The sequence below is a fragment of the Arctopsyche grandis genome, chromosome 12, assembly GCF_051622035.1.
Source record: "Arctopsyche grandis isolate Sample6627 chromosome 12, ASM5162203v2, whole genome shotgun sequence".
NCBI classification, from domain to species: domain Eukaryota; kingdom Metazoa; phylum Arthropoda; class Insecta; order Trichoptera; family Hydropsychidae; genus Arctopsyche; species Arctopsyche grandis.
In genome coordinates, this window is record NC_135366.1 from 474,796 (window position 1) to 493,290 (window position 18,495).

At 30.4% G+C, this 18,495-nt stretch overlaps 2 protein-coding genes across 2 annotated transcripts in view; one reads left to right on the forward strand and one right to left on the reverse strand.

The window, feature by feature from the left end:
- The window catches only part of Duox (dual oxidase), an 81,745-nt gene extending 65,350 nt beyond the window's left edge, over positions 1-16,395 (reverse strand). Inside the window, exons 1-2 of the mRNA XM_077441994.1 lie at positions 16,330-16,395; positions 9,536-9,776 (exon numbers count right to left, since the gene is read on the reverse strand). Of these exons, the coding sequence (XP_077298120.1) occupies positions 9,536-9,647 (112 nt within the window). The 5' untranslated portion in view covers positions 9,648-9,776; positions 16,330-16,395. The remainder of the gene's footprint in view (positions 1-9,535; positions 9,777-16,329) is intronic.
- Positions 16,396-16,585: 190 nt separating this feature from the next.
- LOC143920146 (basic helix-loop-helix transcription factor scleraxis-like) overlaps positions 16,586-18,495 on the forward strand; it is a 32,735-nt gene continuing 30,825 nt past the window's right edge. Inside the window, exon 1 of the mRNA XM_077442863.1 lies at positions 16,586-16,614. The gene's annotated coding sequence lies outside the window, so the exon portion shown is untranslated. The remainder of the gene's footprint in view (positions 16,615-18,495) is intronic.

Consider the following 18,495-nt stretch of genomic DNA (forward strand, 5'->3'; position numbering starts at 1 on the left):
CTCATGTATCGGAAGCTGCCTTGGAATATTTCGAATTACGACAATAATATAATAATATGTCGACAACAAATCGGACGACCCGCATAGGGTCAATGCCATTTCGAATGCACGTATCGATTTCATGCGTTTATAAATCCAAGCCAAGATGACTCTAATTGGATTTCCTCACTGTGTCTTAAAATTTTTAATGTTTAACAGTTCAAAATGTCACTGATCAAGTAATTATTATAAAGTAACTAACTTGCGGCTTCATAGGCTCAAGATTAGACTAATTTTACTTTAGTTTGTATGAACATACATATGTGTGTCGGAGAAACGCACTTGCCCGGCGTTGCTCAAGCTTATTTGTATGAGCCTTTCAATGTTGAGTTTTAAGTCCTTTCAAAACCAGTGTTTAAAATTGGGGATAAAACAACGAAGAAACAGACAAAAATGCATTGTATAATATTTATGTATAATATTACAGTAATAGTATAAATAAATATAAATAAATATACACAAGTAAAAATATATTTTCAGTGAAATTATAACCATTTACATTTTGAGGGTTGGTTTTATTCATTTAAGATTAGACTGTTAGAGTTGGTATTATGTAAGGGTTAGGATAGGTTAGGTTAAGTAAGGGTTGGCCTTATTCATTTAAGATTGGGTTGTTAGGGTTAAATTTATAGAGCTTTAAACATTGTAAATTCATTGTTTGATACATTTTCACTGCTTGAAATAGTGTATATATATATTTTTTCACTGTAACATATACATCATCAAAATCACCCAGTAACAGGATACACGGGAGAATGGATAAACATATTTACTAGTGAATTCATACACTAGCTATAAGTACGCAGTTAATGCTTACGAAAGTTGACAGTCTTAACATGTATTATATATAGTCGGCCTATGACGGATTAATTATTAATGAAAAAAATAAAATGTAATCTAACCTAACCTAAAATCGTAGGTAAGACAGATGTACGTAATTGTAAAACTTCTACAGTGGATTTAACCTTGTTAATTATTGTCTATTTAGTATCAATTCAACAATAAATTAGTTATTTGAACACAAACAGTTATATTATTGAGCATAAAATTCATTGGAAGAGCAACGTCAAAGTTTAGTCAGCTGTCAAACCATTCAAATTTCATTCGTTAGCAGATTAACTAGTGCACAGCAGCAAGTGCATGAATTTGCGCATCAGTGTATATTGTGTCTAGTAAGACTATCTGCGGTATCTAACGTCGAATGTTTTAACTAGAAACAAAAGCTTGTGTATACACTTACTGGTCGGTGTATACTGATTCGAGATTTGACGCTCTTACTGTAACACATGTAAATAAAATATGAAATTTTAGTGGAAATATCTTTTTTTACCATAGTATACATTAAGAAGAATTTTTATCTGTTTATTCACTACGCAATTCTACAGTTTTCAATTTTAGAACCACGAAGTTTTTTAATGAAACCGTAGACTTCGGTGAGTAAAATGAAATATTTCACTTTATCACTCACATAATAAATCTCACGCCAAGTGCATATTCGTATAAATCATTTTTATTACTTTCAAATTTGTCCATATAAATCTTTCTCAATTGGACCATTATTTAAAATTAATAAAAAAATGAATACACAATAAAATATTTCAATTCATCGTGCGAAAAGTGATATATTATAACTCAAAAAGGTAAATTTGCATACGTATGATAGATATATTGTACGTCCAAACAGGGAAGTACAATTTTAATTAAAATATCCTTTAACTGTCAATATTGTCGATGATGTTCGATCACGAACACACATTGAAGTTTTTTGCACATATCTATGTACTTTAAACATTTAGCAAATAATTAACGTGACTTGGCCACTATTATTAATAATGATCCGTCTATTATAAAAGTTGTCGTAACAATGTTAACATTTGACTAATTGTTTGTACCACGCATTACATCGTATTGATGGGTAATTTTGCAATTGTTTTCGACATATCCGCAAGATAATAGATTAATCGATAATTTTCGAAAATTATTATATATTAAAACAATATGCGATGCAAGCTTTCAATATTTTTCATCATCAAATTGCATTTATCGCACATGAAGTGTCGTAAAATTTGCCAAGTCTTTGACTTTAAATGGCCAAGGTTGATTCGGTGCAGTTCAAAAGGATTTCGTCTCTTAAAGATCAAGATGTGTGCAAATATTATATTTTTTATAATTAAATGAGTGCCGAATCCAATTTAATGTATATGCATATTATAGTACATTTCGATGTAAAAGAATTGGGTTAAAAATTATGTGCGCGAATTAAAATCGAAAGAGTCAATTGAGGGCGTGAAAAGTGCAGTTTATTTAAATTTACGCCATACTTATTATGCAAATGAAGTGCACTGTGAAGTGCATTTCAATTTATACTGAAAATAATGTAAAAAAATCTGGTAAAAAATGTTTGTGGTTAAAAATTTTTTTTCGAAAATGTTTGATTTTACTTTTTTTAATTAGGCATTTACAATAAAATTTAAGCAAGAATTTATGAATTCAATATTGTAAAATTTTTGTATCATACGATTCTATATGCGATGTTATTTGACAACTAAATGTTTGTTCAGTTATTAATTATTTCAATTCGTAAGTAACTTTTACATTTAAATGGTCAGTAAATACTTTTAGTTGATTCAACAAAATGACCGTTGTTTTTTCGTATTTATGATTTCAAAATACCTCTGATTATTATAGCTTATTATTTTTATGATTGTGTTAAATGCGTTGTTTTTTATATGTATATATGTTTTATTTTTGTCATATCTAATTTCTTTAGTTATTATTTTGTTTCTTTTCTGTTATATTTTTGACCATTGTGGTGCATTGGGAATTCATGTAATGCTCCAAACTTTAAATAAATAATAAATAAATAAATTATTCGTAATAATTCAATGAACTTCATATGTCATTACGAACAACCAAAAATAAACGGACCATTGAGTTAAAATACCGATCGTCGAAGATACTGACCAAATCGAAATACACAACTTGATTTATCGTTTATAATTACATATTTACTGACCGTTAGTCTACTGAAGAGAATTTATTAGCCGTTTATTTTGTTTACCGACCAATTCATGCCATTCAATATACAGTACTATTTAATATTACAGCTCGTTTTGTCGTACGCTTATTATACAATATTTTACATTATTTTTTATTATACCTGCTTTGGAACTTAAAACAATCAATTTACCTTTCTAACACAAATGCAATAATTTCAGAAATATATTAGATTACGACAACAATATCCATATAATTATGTACCATAATAATACTAGTAATAATCGTTAGTTTTGCATAGTATTATGAATATTATACGGAAGTCGTTTTTACGATTATTATGAATCAAAGTCGATTGTGCAATCAAGATATGCATTTCAGATATTATATGTACTTCTCAGAATTGAATCTTTTGTGTAATCAAATGGAATTGTGCAACGACCTCGGCCGAAACTATACACTTGAAAAATTTGTCAATACTCGACTAATAATCCGTGAAATATTTTCTATTCTATTCTATTATTCGGAGTGAATATGGGGGGGTATTTAGAGTCAATATTTGAATAGCTCAGGTTTGAGGTCAATTGGTTAAATCACGAGAAACAACGACGCGTCTTAAATACATACATACATACGGTGAAAGTAAGAGAATATACACGAATTTTTGAAAATGTATTTATTCCCTTGTGTCGTGAACCGTCGGTTTTCGAACACAATTACTGTAATCGGAATAATTGCGGCAAGACTCGGTCGGAAAAAAGATGAAAGAAATGCGAGAAAATTTAATGAGGGGTAATCGTGAAAAATTTCCTTTCCAAATTGCCACTTTGCCGCTCGAAAATATTATACAAATTAAGAAATAATCAATGACATTTTCGAATTATTTCGGTTGGGTTTTTTGATCTTTAAATTATTGTATGACTTCGGTTGAAAGAAAGAAATGTCACCTATAATTCATGAATATCTATATGCGTATGTCTCTTTGTTCTCTGTGTGCATCTACAATTTTCAATATACTTTCTATATATATTTTTTTTTTTTTATTTTTGGCTTACCATTGGCCTACTATATTAATATAAAGATGATTTTTTGTTTATCTCCTATGCAAATCTACAATTTTTTTCAATTTAGAACTATCACATTATGTCTCACCTGAGCATACCCGGGTAATTTGTCAGGTTATTTACCTATATATGTGTTCATAGTAGGTATATTTTTAATTCTGATCCCTGCAAAAGTTACTGCTACCGATTTCAATTATTGCATCTATGACATTATTGCGCCGATAAGGTTGCAAGCTACTTTCTAAACAATAACTTTCTAAACTAGACCAAAAAAAAGTCTACAATTAATGAATTGTGACACGATTAAATCAAATTGGATAATATTATATCTATACGCAATGAGTAAAATTTCTATTCGATTATATGTAGCTTGATTCGATTATCGGTACAGTTTATCTTGAACTTTGAACTTGGAAAATTCTGTTTATAAAATCGTCACGTGCTTGTGTGCAATTAAAATTGATCCTTTTTCGCATAAAAATTGATTTTGTTAGCTTACTTTCTATTTTTATTATATTTCACAGTCTGCTCTATACTTGAGTTTTTTTTTGTATAACAATACTCTATAACTGTCTATTTTTTTTAGTTATAAAATATACGTATCCGCTTCCGTTTACCGTTCATAATCGATCGATCAGAGTAAGGTCAATTCGTTAGTAGGCAATTATTAGAACACGAAAACTATACATATGTATGTACATACATATATATAAAATGAAGTCAATGATATTTGCTTTGGTGAGCTGAAAACGTAGTAAGAATTTGTTGATAATCTCGGCTAAATCTCACAATGAATTCGTCAGGATTGAATGCATGAATTAATTGCATAAATTAAGATACAATCGAGTGTATCTTTTTTTACAAAATTATATACGTTCATTGTACTGGATGTTTTTTTTTTAATATGAAAAAAAAATCATACGTGAATATTAATTTCATACGTGCGTTCTCCGAACAACACAATAATTTTCTTACAAAATGCATTCATTGTTCGTTGCGTTGAGAAATTTCGCGATTTGTCTACGAACGGCGAATTAAATATCGTTCATTAATCTTGCCAAGTTAAAAACAAAAAAAACTACGATTGTTTTCAGTCTCTATTTTGACGGTTGAAACTTTTGCGATACAATTAAAACGCGAGTCCCAGTTCAAGGCGAAACACCGGTACAATGGATTTCAACGGTTTTGCAATTGCGAATTTGACAGATTATGCAAAAAAAAAACTGCATATAAAAATCAACAATGGATCTATATTTTGCTTCACAATTAGATAGCGATCTTGAGCAACTTCATCCATCAATTTTTTCGACCGATATTATTCCTTTGTACCGTGCGAGACATATTGTGCAGCTCAACTGGATCAATTATATAAATATGTATAGAAATATCAGATAAACCGATGATATACATATAGATAATGTCTTATGTTTCGTAATATTAACAAAATATAATCATATTTTACTCTAAATTTAAAAATTTTAAGGTTTAATTTGAAAATAAAAAGGGCCAATTTGGAATGAAAAACCTGTATAAACCAAAGTTAAATATATTTACATTTTTTTAAGAATATTCTACATACATATGAAAATTTTTGAAATTTTCTCAAATATTCCTAGAATTCAACGAATTTGTTACGTGTATAATACACATCCTACACGACATATGTACATACATATATTCAAAACTTTGATCTTTATATCAGGTCACTTAATATAAATCTTAACCAAATTTATCGTAATATATTTTATGGAACCATATCAATTTCTGGAACAATACACTGCTTACTACATATGTACATATATATACTCGTCAATATTCATTTCAATGAATAAAATATACATTAAAACTTTTATTTAAAACTACACACTTTATGTACATATGTACATATATAAACATTTAATTTCAATACGCATATTGCGGCACCACTTTGGCCAAAAGTGGCGGAGATACAGACATTCCTACGCTTCTTGATAAAAAATCAAAATAAAATATTTCATATTAAGTTACAAAAACATAAATCATATAATATAATAGCCAAATGTTTCCACAGGCAGATTTCTTGAAATTTTTCCGAATTCAGTTGATATTATTCGGTGAAATTTGCCTTTAGCTGACGCTAACTGGGGCCGTTGCCTTATCTCCATTCGATAAAAAATTGCTATCTCGATTCGAAAGCGTGAATATTTCTATATAAGGTATTAATCATTAAGTCGTGCACCTCTTCTTAGGGATCCCAGTGCATCTTAAGAATCCTGGTGACCCTGGCAGGTGAAGAATGCTTAACATTCAGGTTCAATATATGTATACTAAGGGTACCGGTTTTCGATTAATAGCGAAACCGTCTCAACTTACATACGTACAAAAGAAAGTATAGGTATATATAAAATATTACAATTATATATATATAATTTTTACAATTCGAATGGCTTGGAATATTTCATTAAAAAAATATATAACCTGTATTATACATAAATATGTATAGTATAAAAAATCGTTGCTTATTTTTGGCAATGTCTGAATTTTGCATGTTTTTGTTATCAATTTTATGGACGTATAAATACGCAATAAATTGATCAAAACTCTAGTTTTAATTACATTTTAGAGACGGTGATAGATAAATCTTTTTAGGTACGTTAAATTTAACAAAGTTTTTCTTGAGTGTGAAAAAAAATTATAGTCGAATCTGACGTGCATATAAAAACTACGAGATTTTAAATTGAATTATTTTTTTTACAATTTTTATAATATATGCACATTCAAAGCTTTTGAATCCAAAAATAAACATAATTTCAAAGATTATCCTTAATATTCATCTTGAAAAAATGTACATAATCGAGATGAAATATTGCAACGTTTCAAATAACGGAATGCCTCCACTGATGTTCGTATTATAATATGTTTTTAAAACAACAACGAAAAAAAAATCATTATTTATTACCTATACAATGTATTAATTTATTTAATTGTTTCAAACGTGCCGAAATTTAAAAAAATATATATATGCGTAAATAAAAAAAAAACTTCGAGCTTAGCTAATCATTATGAACGATGCTTATATTTTTAATACGAGAGGATAATTTGCATTACACATTTTTTTCGTGCGAATATAATAAAAATAAAAATAAATAGCACTCGAAACGAGTCATTGGCTTTGATTATTATCGTATATGTGTATCGAGGAAACGGTCAGACGATTTGTCAACCACCACAGCAGGAGAAGAACTGGTCTTTTTGGCCAGATGTTTAAAGCAAACAACCGGAAGATCTGTAGATATACATACATACATATTGCATGTAGATATACATGAACATGCACGCTAAATAAATTTGATTTGATCAAATAGTTGGCGAACAAAATTTTCATTGAGCGTGTCGTTCGAAATTGCAACAATGAACATATGCATTTATTCAAATCAATATTCGACTAAATACTTTTATAATTGACCAAAATTGACAAACCTTAATAATTTTTTTTTTTTTTTTTTGTTATTAGATTAAAGATTGAACAAAAACTGAATATTGTACATGAAAAAATCATTGTTTTTTCGTATTTGCGATTTTCTGTATGCACTTCTTTTGCGTTCACATTTTTATACTTGATTTTTTTTTGTATTGGAATTTTTACATGTGATCTTATTTTATAAAATATTGTAGTTTGATTAAAATCAAATGCAATTTTGTATGCTTAATAAAGTCACATGTGTGATGATTCCATTATACACAGCATAGCAAACAACCAACCCGGAAAACTCGTATAATAAGATTTTTTTTGCACGATTCCATTCAGAACGATATATGGGGAGAAAAAAAGCAGACTCATAGTCTATATATGTACATACATATCATAGGTGTATACATAAGTATATGTAATATACAAAAATTACACGCCATTGACCAAATTCAATTTTGTCACCTTGAAACCGTGACCAAATTCCTACATTTTAACAGTTTGTCGAAGAAAATAAAAATAAGGAAAAAAAAGAACCTTTGAGATGCTCTTGACATTTTGTCCGAATATAAAAGACGCATATGCGATAAAACGATCGATATTAAAAATATAAAGCAGGCCATACGACTTTGGTGGGCGGGTCGTTAAATTTTCGTACGAAATCGTTCTCGTATTTTCCGATAAAACACCCTCATAAAAAAGTGCATTTATCGCTTTCGGGTCTTCAAGTCAAACGTTTACATTTTATTTTCACTAATATAAGTCATAATATGTATGTATACAAACTAAGTAAAATACAAAGTCATAGCTTGTCAAACTAGGAAGTGGTTTCTTTCCTTGAGCTTCTCACTAATTAACCGCATATATTTATGTAAAAATAATAATTAGGTGCGTGTTTGAAAAAAAACTCAAACAAAAAATGGATCGATTCAAAGTTTAACGTCGTTAAAAAATGTATTGAATTCGCAAAAAGTTCTTTGTGTTGAAATTTCTCAGGATATTAAAACGTTTTAAGTGAACGTACTTTAAATTAGTAACATTGCTGTAAAAATCTGCATTCCGTTCGTTAAAGAATAATATTAGATTTTTAATGATTTTAAGTATATTTAAGTAAAATAAATAACACTGAGCTCTATTCCACGTTAACCCTCCCTTACCGAAGTGGGGTATGCAAGTGCCCCAATTTTTACATTTTTCCCAATAACTATGTGGTTTTCAAAGCTATACACTCTATATTTTTTGTATTCCTAGAATGAACTACAAGAAATTTATTTTTATAGATTTTGTACGATTTAGAAAAGGGGTACATCGTAAAAAAAAATACATTTATACATTTCTACGTTCCAAAGTATGATTTAAAGGCGGTAACGATAAGTCATGTTTAAAAGACTGTTCGCTTGCATATTATTGTTGATTGATGAATCAATGCGAGAGAAAGAGACAGCTATATTTTCGTGAATTGTTGTTTTCGTCGCTTTTGGCGCGTGGCTATTGAGTCATGCAGTTGCCTGTCGGCCTTACCTATGTGCATTTGCATGTTGATGCTTGTCGTTATTTTTTAATACAAAAATAGTCAAAAACATGCTATAGGACTAAGACTTTTTTAAGTTGATGTATAAAATGATTAATAAGATATATGTATGTATATTGAATCCATTTGTATTGAGAAAAGTAAATTCAAGTTTAGCCGTCCACTGCCAACAAAATGTTGAATTCGATTTTAAAAACAGCGCTTCTCAACATGCGGATGTCATCAAAATGTGTGTCGCGGTGAAATTGAACGTCTATTACGGCGACACGTCCAAAGGCCCCGTTACAATTCTCGTTTCACTTTCGGTTAACGTCGTTTTACCGCAACTTGCCACTAAATATAACTTTCACTATATGTGTGTAGATCTGCAATGCATGTAGGACGCATTGCGACTAACCAAATCTTGTAAATCTAGGTTATGGCTTATATTGTATGAGAAATTAAATTTGGACTTACCTTCGATAGTCGTCAGGAACAGCAAAGACACGATCAACACTAAACTGTTCATTTTCAGGAAGCTTTCAGCAATCGACAGACATGGCGGACGATGGAATGATCTGATCGCCATTTTTATTTAAATTCTATTTGTGCTTGTTTTTTTTTTGTAAAAATTCCACACTCACTTTGTTATGTTTGGCTGAATATTTTTTTGGAACACTTTTAACACTTCGATCGATCACATATTTTTCACTAGGAGCTTAAATAAAAATTTTACATTTTTTATTTATACAATTGAATAATGTGTGCGTGTGTGTAATATTTGAATGATATACATATGTATGTATAGTGGAACTTGCTTAGTTATATACAGTGGTGTCAAACAAAAGGTTTCCAAATATAATATTATTTTTGTGCAAATATATAATAAATATATTTGTGGAGGACCAAAATATAATGTATATATGTACATATATTATAAAAATATATGTACATATATTATAATAAAATTTTAAAAATACCATTGGAGAATTTTTCCATCGAGACATGCCAATGCTAATAGAATTTATACGAAATCAATAAGATATACCAAAAATATGGATGTCCTATTCAAAATAGAACAATTAGACAGTATATTTCTTATGGAATATGATTATAAGCGCCGTAGGGGAATTTTTTCCCCGAATTATATACTTATTGTTTATTGGATAACTATTATTTATTGAATAAAAAGCGCTGCTAGAATTGAATTGCGTAAATAATGGATATTTTAGCTTAATGACAAATCTGGGACTTTGAAAATTAAGACTAAACAGAAAGCGATATGATGAGGCTATAAATTGTCAGTGACCCTGGAATGGGATAAATTAATCGGATTTTCTGTCCATGTGCCGTTTTTCTGTCTTTTCTAAAGTACGAAGACGAGAAAATTCGAATAATTTTGTTCGAATTATGTATATGTATACTAAATTCAGACCTCGAGTATTTCATCGAGTTTATGTTAATACCTTTATATCATATGTTCAATATTTAAAATGCACATAACTTTAAGTAAATTCAATAAATGAAATCTTATATAAATACGTAAAAATATTTAAATATTAATTGTTTTTTTGGGAACTTACTTCTAAAATAAAATTGTGCTTCGCTCTATTATACGAATTTTCCGGCACAAGTGAAATTTGAATGCTTGAATAATCTTAATGTTCACTTAAATTTTATTGAATAATGCATTGGACATCTTTATTTAAGTCTTTCCTAAATAATTAATACGCAAACTGTATTTAAGTTATAAATTCATTAATTAATTATTTCTAAATGGAAGCATGTTTAACAAAAATTACGAAAAATTTATAATTGAAACAACGGGTTTCCGGAAACTTCGAATATTTAACAATGGGTTTCTGGAAACCGTCAGAAACCCGCAGGATGACACAGCACTGGCTTATAGAAAATAAAAAAAATCAATTTTAACCAAAATTTTCCCCATATACATATAATGAGCAAAATTCAACCAATTTTTATTTCCTAAAAGTACTGAATGAGTCAGCAAAAATGTCGGGACGATCTTCAATACTATCGTAAAGACGGCGTAATATTAAATGAAGTGTTGTTATGAAAAATTGGTGTATAGAACAGATTTCTACATCTGGTGAATCGGGCATTAACGTTAAAATTAATTTCATTCAAAAAAGATGTGTCAAGGATCAATCTTGTATAAAAGTAACAAATCAGAAACCCTTCTGCGATGAAACAAAGTAGCGATCATGAAAAAAGAGAGTGTCACTATAAGTTGGCAGCAATCTTATGGGCAGAAAACGCTTCTGAATTGTCTCTAAATGATCTATATGGGTTAAGTAATAAGGAGACCATATGACTGAAGCATACTCCATATTAAGAATCCGCATACTCTGATATTGCTCTATAACAGTTTGGTTCGTATTAAAGGGCTTTGCAACTCGGCAAATAAATCCCAATGTCTTATATGAATTAGTGACTATATTATTATAAGTTTACAGTGGATTAAAAAAAAGCAAGGGTCATTTAGCCATATAAACTTTCTTAGATGTGATTCGCCGCAAGATTTAAGATTAAAATTTCGAATGCACGCCCTGCATCGCTACCCCCTCGCGTTTTTAGGGTTTGTACGAACAGCTAGGAAGTTTCATTTCGATCGTGCGTGACACTTTTTAATATAAATCCTGGCAAAAATTGCGTTTGAGATGAGCACGAATTGAATGGAGGCGTCACGTGTCGTTTCAGAACGCTTTCACCGTCAGTGGCGATCCGTCACGGCGTAACATACGCCTCTAAAGAGACGCTCCTCACGCCACTGACATGACGCCAGGACGATGACTCTTAGCGGTAAAAAGTGCGAGGACATCAACCCGATTTTTCCCGCCATTTATTTTATTCTGAAAAAGCCACACATCCCATAATGGGGCCTCTTATCCGTCGATCGATCTGTCGAATGCGAAATGTCGATCGGCTAATTTGCGAGCGACTTTCACCCAATATTTCGATCACAGCTCGTTTGGTGATTGAAAAGGAGCGTTTTGTACGGTGTCACTTGATTGACATTTCGAATTTGCGGATTGACACGGTACAATTTGCACTTTTCGTTGGCGAAATTAAACTATTCAAGTTTTACATTCGTGTGTATGCGGTCGTTTATGCGAATATTATAACGATAAGTTTTTAAACCGTGGCTAATACACTCCATATGCTCTCAATATGTGTTTGAAAGACTTATGTATTTGGCCAACTAAAATTTCAAATCATCTTTTATCTAGAATCGAGATTTAGACTTCACCTACTGTAATATGTAGCTGCTGAAATGAAATATAAACATATATACAACAAAAAATTATAATAAAATCTTTTCCTTGTTTTCTCGTATGTGCATATAACAGTCATAAAAATAATACTCAGCAACAAAAAATCCCATTTTTTTTTACTTACCGGAGTGGAAACTAATCAATCTTTACTAAGTTTGACTCGTTGAATTTGAATATGACAAAAAGGCTTGCTGATATGGGTGTTTAAAAATATGTGCAATTTTTACAGATTTTTGGCTATTGTAGTCTTTTCAAAATCTAATATTGCTGTGCCAAAAGTTAATATATATTGCTTGGAAATACTTAATTATAAGTATTTCCAAGCAATATAAATTCACAATCAATAGAAAAAACATCTGATTATTGATTACAATGCTTACTTTTGGCACAGCGATACTAGATTTTGAACTAAATTTAGACTGCAAACGTCAAAAATCTGTAAAAAATTGCACATATTTTTAAACACTCATATCTCTTAAACTAGAGCAAGCTAACATTATTGTCATATTCGAATTCAACGGGTCAAATTTATTAAACATTGATAAGTTTCCGCTCCGGTTATTTTTTTTTTGTTGCTGAGTGTAATCTAAATATAAAGATTTTACACAAAAATATGAAACTCTACGCAAAGCAAGAAATAAATTAATGTTAAATAAACGTTTCCGATATATTCCTAAATGGATGCACCACATTGAACATTTCGATTAAATAAATTTAACGATTCCAAATAGGCACTGTTGAAATTCACGGAAAAATAACAAAATTTGAATAAACGTGGTATGAATTTGGATTTCAAAACATTTTACATATAATAAGGTCACGTACTAAGCAGTATATTATAATAATTTTCTATAGATATTTATATTATAAATTAACGACGCTTTCATATCAAAAACAAAAACTTGAAAAGGTAAAAACAGAACTTGCTAATAATCTTGCGTGTTTTCTTTCCATTACTTTTCAAATCGCACGTATCATAATTTATATAATAGTTGATTTCATATAAAAAACATTTTCATAAAAAATACTATTAAGTTATTTTGGACTAATTTAGGTACTGTTTAAAAGTTTATTGAACTTAGACTTGTCAAATATTAATTCTATTCATAAAAGTCTATCTACATACAATTACTATTTAAATCGTGCGTATTACTAGTCAGTTTCATATTTAAAAAATCAAAAATATATAGATACTGTATGATATGATAGGTCAAATAGCCTGTAAAAATTGAGTAAATTTCAAGGCTTTCCTTGGCACGTCTATGACCCGCCATGGGGGCGCTAATTACGCCAGTTTACATGAAAACAACCTTGATTTCACTTTTAAACGATCGCAATCGGACAACATTACACGGACTTTCGTACGACATTACACATATGTACATAAGTTACAGTACAACACGCGCCAAAATGCACATAAGCGAACATTCCCAATTAATCGTCTACACGTTTTAATCATCGTATACACAGATTTGATTTCAATCGTTATCCACCGACAATGTTATGAATTTAATTATGAACCGACGGGCGGTCGGTCGTTGAAACTTTCACTGTCGAAACGCCGTTAATTAAACATTAGATCGATTGCCAAACGTCGAATATTTTACGTACAATTTATAACATCTATAGGTACAGGTACATATGTACATATGTATCAATGTTCCAATGTTGAATTCTGTTACACTTCCATTGATACAAAGATTTGTGTGTGTTGACCTTGCGCAATTTTCGCATGCAATAATCGTTTAAATATCACGAAGCGATTCAGGAAGCTTTTAACCAGTAGCATTTTTGGATGATTGTTTCCTTACATATCTATCATATTATAATGGTTTTAATTTAATTTTACACACTTAATGTTATAACGAAAGGAATATATTTATACAAACTAACATTGAAATTTAATAAACGTAAAAGTAATTTAATGTATCTAAAAATATTGAACAGCGGAGCTTATTTATGCATCAAAACATAGGAAGTACAAATAAAATTCAAAGCTTTTTGATGAGTCGCTAAAATTATCTATTAACTTGGTTTGTATTTTTTTTTCATAATAAAGGTTACCGATCGCTTATATAACTTAAAACATACCTACATTTTTTGTATTATATTTTAATATAAAATTTAAACATGCAAGTGAATGCATATATAAAGTATTATATTTATTCAATGAAATATTTTGTTTCAAATTATAACGATTTTTAATATGATAAAAATGCAAAATTATTACAAAAACATTCGAATTTATTATTTAATGAATTTTTTTGAAATATTGACCAATTTTTATCGTACTTAAATGTAAAAAGTTGTACAACATAAAGTACACATTTAACGCTATCAAAATTGCATTTACACCGTTGCGAATCATTCAAATGTGTCTTAATAGTGAAGAATACACTACCGAGTGTAATCCGATTGCATAAAATTGCAGTTTAAGAAGTGCATTTCGCAACATTTAAAATGTGTTTATAAAAATCGCAATTAGATTGCTTACGGTACGGACCGTTTGAAGCTGCGCAACTCGATGAATTTCGCACTCGCTCGTCTCCATTATACAATTATACAACGTTTGTCCATCCGTCTGTCCGTATGTTTGTCTGTCTGTGTGTGCGTGGGTGTATTTTGTAATTAAAGTAAAAGTGAAGAAGAGCGAAGAATTTTCCCAGCGAAAATTATCGTCATAACAAACATGGACACTCACTCTTTCTATTCACTGTGCAAAAATAATAATTGTAAAATTTTACCAACGGCAATGTTTGGTTGTTAATAATTTAGCCTTTTTTGCTAATATTAAATATAGATTTGAATAACAAGTGCACGTCTAAGTGTATGTAGGTAGACTGACTGACAAATTCGGATTACTCAACGAGTCGCTTGTCAATTTTATAATATGCTCACGTTGCATTAACCTAATTGCGTAAATTAGCCATTATTATTTTATATACGACACATTCGAGCAGTAGAATCGATCTTTTTCGAACAAATTTTTAAAAATATATTCACTTACTGAACAGATTTTGTTTGTTTTAATCAGATACAGTAATTCAATCGCACGATTTTATATTTTACTTCGGCAGTACAATCTTCACTTGGTATATAACGCATTGAAACATTAAATTGAAATGTAAAAAATATTATCCGTCAATTTTTTGTATTCTTAAACACTTTAACATCATGATACTAAAACAATTTAATTATATTGTAATTCAAATGTGTTTTTTTTTACATTTTTAACCAATGACAAATACATTCGTTAAATTTACTTTAGTATAAAAATGAATTCAATTGAAGTATAATTTGGCTAGCACGTGAATGTTTTTTAAATGAAAATTAATGTGTTTTTATATATTTTACTATATGTAGGTATGTATGTTTATATAAAAGGTGTGTTATTTATGTATTATCTGGCCTCAGTGTCATATTGGGGTTTATTAAAATTAAAATTAAAAATTTTATCAATAAAATTTAGATGTTGAATTTTTGTTCTACTAAAACTAAAATTTAATTGAATTCCGCAATTCTACGTTCGTTGAATCTACACTATTATACATATATGCATAGGAAATGTTCAATTGAAATGGAAAAATTGACGAAAAATTTATCACAGCCATCTTCGACTACCAGTTTCTGCCGAAAATATATACATAGATATATAAACAAGTTAGAATGACCTTATCAACAACAGAGTGTGCTTCTTTTCAAACATTAACATAATATGCTTCAATAAAACACACACACACACAACAATAATAATAAAAAATACACACTTTTGTCACACGGTTGTATAATAATATAACGCGATAGAAATCACTCGCGTGCGTACGTATCTACGATTCGGCATGTACGGAAGCGCACGTAGCGGTGGTGAAATTAAAATGTTTAAAAATGCACACGATCGGTGGGTGGGGTCGTGTGTGAATTTTTTGAGTCGTTTCGGTAGGGGTGGTTTGTGTCGGTCGGTGAAAAAATAATCACATTTGTGTCGCGTTGGTTTGGCGTCTACCCGCGCGTCGATGTCTCCGCGGGCGTCCGGCGCGCACTGGAGAAACCGTCGATTGCGGGACATCGACACCGCAACACGCCAAGAGAAAGTCTTCGGCTGGCTCTCGTTGGCCACACAAACACACACACACTCCTAGGAGACTTAAGTGTGTGTTTGTCAGTCGCTGGTCGACGTGGAGGGGAGTGTGCCGGTCGTGACGTCATCTCAAAAGTCCACTCTCGCGTTTAGAATCAATCGCCCGTTTGCTGGAGGTGTGGGTAGGTCTAGAACTGTGGATGGGTGCACTTCGGTCCGATGTATAGGATGGGCCGTAAGTGGCTCTAAGTTTCTTGGCATGTTCTCATTCAATTCTTACAAACGAAATCTCAAACTTGCTGTAAAAACATTGACGGAACACTTCACAGCGGAAAATTGAAATTAATCTAAATCTTCTATAGCATTAGGAAACATAAACCAAAGACTGTAATGGCAATCAGAAATAAAATATTTAGAATTAACCAGTGGTGTAGTCGGGCCAGGTCCTGACCAGAGAAATGTTATACATTTATTTATTTAACGTTTTGGACCATTGTGGCATTACATATTTATTTATCTGGTAACCTGCGCTCATCATTACTTTCTTAATTTGAATGTGATGAATGAGTGGAATCTTAATCTACTCTCTTCCATTTGGGCCTCGCTGTGATTTTATTTTTTATTCATATTTTGTTTTATTTTATTTTACTTTTTCTTTCTCCTTTGTACATTTTTATATACTATTTTAATTTTGTTCAGTGTAAACAAAGAATGGGATTTATGGATTTTATTTTTAATTTTTACACTTTTGTTATTTTTTTTTCTCTCTGAATGATGTATTATTTTCCTTTTGTTACTTTTTTTTATTATTTTATTTTACCATGTTTTCTGCTTTTGCTTTTTTCCTTTATTTACAGTTTACTTGTTTTTATATATTTTTCAAATGTAGGCCATTGTGGCGCATTAGGTTCTTCCTGTAATGCTACAATGGTCCAAAACTATTAAATAAATAAATTACAGGAAGAACCTAATGCGCCACAATGGCCTACATAATAAAATAATAGAGGGAGAAAACAAAAAATAAAAAAATAATTGTATGTATGTGAGCTTATTGTAAAAAACTAAATGTATGTAATCTTATTGTAAATCATATTAACAATTAGATACAACATAACTTCTTATTGAATACTTATCTCGCAGATAAAACTCCGTGAAGAGATATACTTTTAGCCGTGAAATGTCAGATTTGACATCTTTGGCCATAAATCAATATATATCGTGTATTACCCTACAAGAAGCTACACGCCAAATTTGAAATTTATGAGAGTTAAAACTATAAATATTTATATATTCGAGATAACGAGAACCAATAGAGCAAATTTCATAAAATATATTAATTAATATATTATTAGAGTGAATTATAGTCGTTTAAACAATTAAAATCTTATATCGCCATATCAAGGCGAACAGGTTGGAAGATACGGGACGAACGCTTATTAAACGTCAGGGAGATTTACTTTCCGCGTGTTTAAAACGCGTTGTATACGACATTTTATCTCCAACGTAATGGCAGACGATACATTAACGTGTATTGATGACCAAAATGAGCAATATGGCAAAGTATGAAAACGATCGGCTAAGAGATAAAAATGACACGAAAGCCATGTGAAACCTAAAGGAGGTATGTAATAATTAATATATAGAACAAAAAATAAAAGCAAAAAATTAAGATACAAAAAAAAGAATAGTAAAAAATAATACAGCATTAAACACAATCATAAAAAACTTAATAATAATGTTACGTACGCCGCGGATTAAGCGAATAGAATCCCAGAGACCGTGTGACCGTTCAAGGATTATCTGTTAACGGATTAACTAAGTGCTTGCACTTAGGATCAACGGATATCTGTTAACGGGTTAACTAAGTGCTTGCACTTACTTCCAGGATTATATCTAGACTCTAAGTGCATATAGGCTAAACAATGACCGCTATTAATCCTTTCTCAGAATTGACCTGTATCGTGGGACAGAACGTCGTGGGAAGATATATGCGTACGTGACCATAACAATAGGTAAACAAATTAGACGTCGAAGATGTCCTGAGAGATCTATCCCTTTTAAGG